Raw genomic sequence first — 6,724 nt, 5'->3', positions numbered from 1 at the left:
AGGATTTTGTTTGAAGAACAGGTGGTTTTTTGTAACACATAATGTTGCATACTCATTCTTTCCTGACTCATTCTTATTAATTAAAATCATTTAAAACTATTAATAGGCACTTGCAGCTTTTTACTTTTCGAAAAATCAGGCTGTAAAATTTTATTATAAATTAAAAGTATCTTTTCAAAATTCTCAAGTTGATGATCTGCAAAAATTTAAAGGCTTCGGTATTTAGTTTCTCATTACTGGGATTACATTTCAGCTTGTACTTGTTGGATGAACTAAACCAGATGAAGGAGAACGTGGTGTTTACTCAGCCATTGTCTGACTAGACTGGGGGGACATGTTCTCAGCTGGTGAACAGGCTGCTTTAGTCCTTTTGCCGTCTTGAATTTTGGGATTGCGTGGGTGTCAGCTTCGGTGACTGGGGCTCTGAAGTAGCTGCTACCCTGGTCAGATCTCTCAGGCTTTGTCCTCTCACGGCTTTGGTGAGGATGCCCTACAATGATGTGACTCAGCCTTCACAGATCTGGCCCCCTGGTCTCTGCTGCCCTGGGCCATGGGCGACATCAGTGGATCTTCTTTGGTGAGGCGGCTCCATTCACGGCAAGGTGGGCACCACCACTTGTAGAATCTCTGTCTCATGGAGAAGAGAGTCCCCACTGCCCACGGGGTCTCCAGCTGTGGTGACGAACCCACTATTACCTGGGGAATTTCTGCCCATGGGGTCTCCACCTCTGTGGGGGAGGGCATGTCCTCAGTGATGGAAATGACACTGTTCTGCCCAACTTCGCCCTTGACTTCCTCTTCTCCTCTCACTCTGTTCTGACAACTCATGTATTCAGACCTGAAAGCTCACATTGGGAGTTTGGGACAAAAAGTGGTCCTGAGGTCCCAGGAGAGGATGAGCCTAGGGAGACCTCAAGGGGGGGCGGTTGGTGCAGAGGACTGTGGACCCCAGTCATTTAAGGAGGAGAAAGATGGGGAGGAGCCAGGGGTCTGAGCAGGAAGGGCCAGGAGAGTGTGCTGCGTGCGGGTGGAAGAATAAGGAAGACACACACCGTTGAGATGCAGAGCCACCAAGAAGCTGTCCCTCAGCATCGGTGTGCACATCACAGCACCTAGTTCCCTGTTGTTTGTGCTGCCCTGACCAGCCTTGCTTCCGGTAACTCTTTTGTCCTGTTCCATATAACTTAATAGATATACTTCCTTTTTATCCGTCTCTTCATCCTAAAAACAACATCCCTCTCCCTCCTCCTTCAAACAGTCTCTACCCTGGAATTTGTAGGAATCTTCTTCTTGCTCTTCTTTATGGTCTTACCACATACACCCCTAAACAATAGACTGTTCAAATGCACATGTTTGATCTCTGTTCATCTGCCAGGGCTGCCTTAACAAAATACCACCAACTGCATGGCTGAAACAACAGAAATTCATTTTCTCACAGTTCTAGAGGTGCGAGGTCCAAGATCAAGGTGCCATCAGGTGAAAGGTCTCCTCCTGGCTTGTAGAGGGCCACGTTCTCTCTGTGTCCTCACATGGCTTTTCCTCTATGTACATGCACTCCCGGTGTCTCTTCCTCTTCTTACAAGGACCCATCAGATTAGGGCCCCACCCTTATGGCCTCATTTAACCTGAACTGTCTCTTTAAAGGCCATATCTACAAATATAGTCACATTGTGGGTTGGGGCTTCAACATATGACGGGTGGGGAAGGAGCACAATTCAGTCTGTTACCCTGAATAAATGCATATTCCTTGGATTCTGGATTCAATGACAATTTGCTTCTTTGCCCTTGACATCACCCCAGGGAGTCTCATAACTGTCTGTAGCTGTCATTACTCTTCTGGAATTTCTTACTGCACAGACTAGAACTTCCAGGAGAATATCAGAGTAGCAGATTCAGTGTTGGTGTCTTGTTCTTGCTTGAACCAGATGCACTAATGTCTTGTGTTCAGCACAATATAAGCCAGTTTCTTTGTATATACCTTCCCCTGCCTGCCGGGATGCTGCCCTCTGTGATGTGCTGTGCATGGCATTCCCACTGCCTAACGCTGCCTCTGGTAATGTCTCAGGACCCAGTGACATTCTAGGACGTGGCTGTAGAGTTCACCCAGGAAGAGTGGGAGCACCTGGGCACTGCTCAGAGGGCACTGTACCGAGAGGTCATGCTGGAGAAGTACAGGAGCCTGGCCTCCCTGGGTAAGAGTCACCCTGGGCCCACCATGGCAGCACCCTGGGAGGGGCGGGGGACACAGGTGCCATCTGCTCAGGTTCTGCTTAGCTGATGGGAAGAGGGGAGATGTTAAGTAATTTAACTTGGCAAGTGATTATTTTTATGTTAAATAAACACAGATATAATAGATTATAATGAAAATATACATGATTTTAAAAGATGCAACAGAGACTGGGAAGGGGTTTTAGACTCTGAGAGGCACAGTCCACTAACAGTCCTTGAAGGCCTGTGTGTACCTACCCTGCCAATATGAGTTGGTGAATGAGGAGTCTGCTTTCTCTTCTCTATCCAAACCATGAGTCCCAAGGCCCTGAGGTCTCTGACCCATGGGGCCATATTTTGATGTTCAGAGGACACAGACTCAGGGTGTTTCCACTGCTTGTCCTCTGCGTGGTAGGGAGCAGGAGGCTGAGGCTGCCCCCACCCCCACCCCGGGGTCACCCATCATTCATGCTGCAAAGGTCCTGGAGACAGGGAAATGGGGGCAAGGCCCTGGGCACATGCTTGTCACTGTCCCAACATTTGCACCTCTTGTCTTTTCTGAGCAGGGTGCCAGGATTTCAAGCCTGATGTGATCTCCCGGCTGGAGCAAGGTGGATCGGCATGGATGGCATAGAGGGACATCCCTAGGGACCCCTCTCCAGGTGAAGAGATGGGAAGGAGGCCTGGGAGCTCATGCACAAGGCTGTCTAGAAAGCCAGTAGTTTCTAGAAGCACAGGCCATAGGAGAAATCACAGGGGAAATCAGGACTGCCTCGAGAATAATCCCTGCACAGAAACTCCTGTTCCTCTCCTGCCTGAGTCCTGCTCCTGCAGGGAATGTACTGCCCACCTGGGCCCCCCCCCCCCCCCCCCCAATACTGTGCTGGCTTTCTTCTTCCCTCCTCTCCGGTGTGCCCCTCCCCCTGTGCTGCCAGGCATTCTGCCCTCTCTAGAGAAGCCCCTCAGTGGGCAAGGATGCCACTTTCACCTCCCTCTCTTTCCTGTCATCTGTTTGATCACCATTCCTTCCCTCTGAATCTACCTTGAATGTTAGGTAAGTCTATTAGGAGTGGTCCAGTAACCACGTCCACACCCTGCCAGCATCCACAGCATGGATTTCTGCTTCCGGCTGCATTCAGCCTCAGCAGGACTTTCCGTAATCACTCTCCACCTCACTCAACTCCTCTGTTTCTTGTCTTCTCACACCCCCTCAATTGTATTGGATTCTGCATAAGTCCTTTATGCCCACTTGCTAACTCTGACCCCCCTACTCAAGTCAACAGTGACCATGCATTGCCTCTGATAGCAGCAGGAAAATGGGTGGTGTGGGACCATCCTTACAGACCTGGTGAATTGGTGTTTCAGGGAAGTTAACTGTGGCAGCTTACAAAATGGGCAAATAGGGAGAAGAGGTTGGAGGCTGAGAGATTAGTGGTGGTATTTCACAGTGCCCCAGGCACACAGTGACATTGGGTTATACCCTGATCTGCTTTTCTTCTGCGGGTCTTTATTCCAGTGATTCCCCTCATTACTGCCCCCTTGTCCATTCTCAGTCCCCGTTTTTACCCTTCAGTCATTCCAGAAAGGCAGTCCTCATTTGTGTCACTTAGCAGCACCCCTATAACCACTGGTGTGTCCCTTTCTTCCTTGCTCCTGTGCATAATGGCTCTAGGCTTCCATGACATTGGAAATCAGTCAAAGCACCGTACCTCTGTTTGGGGAGTCAAAGAATAAAAGTAATAGGAACATATTATATGTAGCTTCAACTAGCTCACACTTTTTGTCTCTCTAAATGGTCAAATATCCTCCATTTTCTATTTCTTTCAGACCAAGAGACAAGATCTAGAATTGCAAAGTCAAATCTGAAGCAAGTAATTTCTGAAGAATTTTCCCAGGGTATGATAATCAACAAAGGTAAAAGGAATGGAATCTGTTACTCCACCAGAGAAGTCCCAGAATATCTTAGCTGTTTAGAGAGCCATCCAGGGCAGATGGCATTTACCCATAAGAAAATCCTGACTCAGGAGAACATTCATGAAGGTAATGGATTTGAGCCTAAACAGCAATCAAACTTTGTTACTCAAAGCACAAGTCCTTCAGGGAAAACAATGTGTAAAGATGACTGTTACAGCAGGAGCTTTTCACATAACCTAGATCTAAGTAATCATCAGAGAATCTACACAAGTGAAAAGCCATACATATGTGACCAATGTGGGAAATACTTTGGCTGTGGTTTGGATCTCACTCAACACCACAGTACTCATACTGGAGTTAACCCATACCTTATTAGATATCAGAAATTTGGTGCTAGAGAAAAGCCCTTCAAATGCAGAAATTGTGGCAAATCTTTTAGCAGGGGGACACACCTTATACAACATGAAAGATGTCACACCGGGGAACGACCATTTGAGTGTAATGTATGTGGGAAGTCGTTCAGCTGGGACTCATCCCTTATTCTACATCAGAGAACTCATACTGGAGAAAAACGCTATGAGTGCAGTGAATGTGGGAAGGCCTTCAGCCAAAGCACGTGCCTCACACAACATCAGAGGATTCATACAGGCGAGAAACCTTATGAATGTAACCAGTGTGGGAAGGCCTTTAGCCAAAGTTCACATCTAACTCTGCATCAGAAAACTCATACTGGGGAGAAGCCCTATGAATGTAATCAGTGTGGCAAAGCCTTTATTCAGAGCATTTAGCTTACTCTGCATCTAAGAACTCACTCTGGAGAAAAACCTTATGAATGTACCGAATGCGGTAAAACCTATAGTCATAGCTCATCCCTAATGCAACACAAGAGGATTCATACTGGAGAAAAACCCTTTGAATGTAAAGAATGTGGGAAAGCCTTTACCCAGAGCATTCAGCTTACTTTACATCTGAGAACACATACTGGAGAGAAACCCTATGAATGTACCGAATGTGGCAAAGCCTATAGTCATAGGTCATCCCTTATTCAACATAAGAGGATCCATACTGGAGAAAAACCCTTTGAATGTAATGAATGTGGGAAAGCTTTCCGATGGAACACACATCTTACTCAACACCAGAGAATTCATACTGGAGAGAAACCTTACAAATGCAAAAAATGTGACAAATCTTTCAGCAAAAGTACACACCTTAATCAACATCAGAGAATTCATACTGAAGAGAAATCCTACAAGTGTAACGAGTGTGGGAAAACCTTTGGTCAGAGTGCATATCTGACTCAACACCAGAGGATGCATACTGGAGAAAAACCCTATCAGTGTGAGGAATGTGGAAAGGCCTTCACTGTAAATGCATACCTTGCTCAACATCAAAGGATTCATAAGAGAGAGAAACCTTTATTATGTGCCAATCACAAAGAAATTCTGACTGGAAAGAAATCCAACAAATGGATCTAATGTGGGAAATATTTCAGCATAAACACAGGCATTCCTCAACATGAATAAATTAATAAAAGAGAGAACTCCTATAAATATAACTGTGGAAAATATTTCACTTCTAGCATGCCATGAATGCTAGAATACTAATATGCTCATCATAAAACTAAAAAGGTGGAAAATGTGTGAAATGTTTTAATGTAATATGACCTCTTACTATAAGTTAAAGGAAATACACTGAGGGGAACCTTAAAAATAACGTCTTTAAAACCACAAAGTCGCACATGAGAGTTAAATCTTTTTATCTATCATGCTGAATTTCTAGAAAGGGTGTAGGAGTAATGTGTCTTGAATCTATAAATGATGTTCTATATAAGGAGGCTCACACTTCAAATCTGATGTCTCACTTTATATACACAGAGCTTTAAATACCGTAGATCAAGGGACAGCAAACTGTGGCGTATGGGACAAATCCAGCCTGCACCTGTTGTTACAAATAAAATTTTATTGGAACACAGTCACATCTATTTGTTTGTATAAACAACTGAAATTTATTGTCTCACAGTTTGGGAGGCTGATGTCCAAGATCAAGGTGCTGGCAGGTTTAGTTTCTTCTGAGTCTCCTCTCCTTGGCTTCTTGCTGTGTTCTTACATGACCTTTCCTCTGTGCACTCATCCTTGGTGTCTCTTCCTCTTCTTATAAAGACACCAGTCATTTCAGATTATGGTCCCATCTTTATGACCTCATTTGACTATAATCACCTCTTTAAAGGCCCTGTCTTTAGTCACATTGAGGTTCAGGGATTTGTTTTAATTTGTTCAGGTTGCTGCAACAGATATTCTGTAGGCTGGGTGGCTCATAAACAACAGAAATTTATTTCTCAGTTCTGGAGGCTGAAAAGTCTAAGATCAAAGTGTTAGCAGATTCAGTGTTTGGTCAGAGCCTACTTCCAAGTTCATAGATGGCCATCTTTTTGTTGGGCCCTCACATGGTGGGGAAGGTGAGGCATCTCTCTGGGGTCTCTTTTATAAGGGTACTAATCCTATTCATGAGGGCTTTACCTTCATGACCTAATCACCTCTCAGAGCCCCCCCCCCCCCACTTCCTAGTACCATTACTTTTGAGGTCAGGATTTCAACATGAATTT

At 45.2% G+C, this 6,724-nt stretch overlaps 1 protein-coding gene across 1 annotated transcript; it reads left to right on the top strand.

Annotated features, from left to right (window-relative positions):
* The first annotated feature begins 2,782 nt into the window (after positions 1–2,782).
* On the top strand, positions 2,783–6,718 carry LOC116629607 (zinc finger protein OZF-like). The gene is given in 2 exon segments (XM_032399856.1): positions 2,783–3,262; positions 4,036–6,718. Coding segments are annotated over 2 exon segments (1,569 nt in total). The 5' UTR covers positions 2,783–3,255; the 3' UTR covers positions 5,598–6,718.
* The last annotated feature ends 6 nt before the right edge of the window (positions 6,719–6,724 follow it).

This window comes from Phoca vitulina, unplaced genomic scaffold, assembly GCF_004348235.1.
Source record: "Phoca vitulina isolate PV1807 unplaced genomic scaffold, GSC_HSeal_1.0 scaffold1730, whole genome shotgun sequence".
Lineage (NCBI taxonomy): Eukaryota > Metazoa > Chordata > Mammalia > Carnivora > Phocidae > Phoca > Phoca vitulina.
Note: the sequence above shows the minus strand (reverse complement) of the source record. Positions and strands in the feature narration are given on the sequence as shown.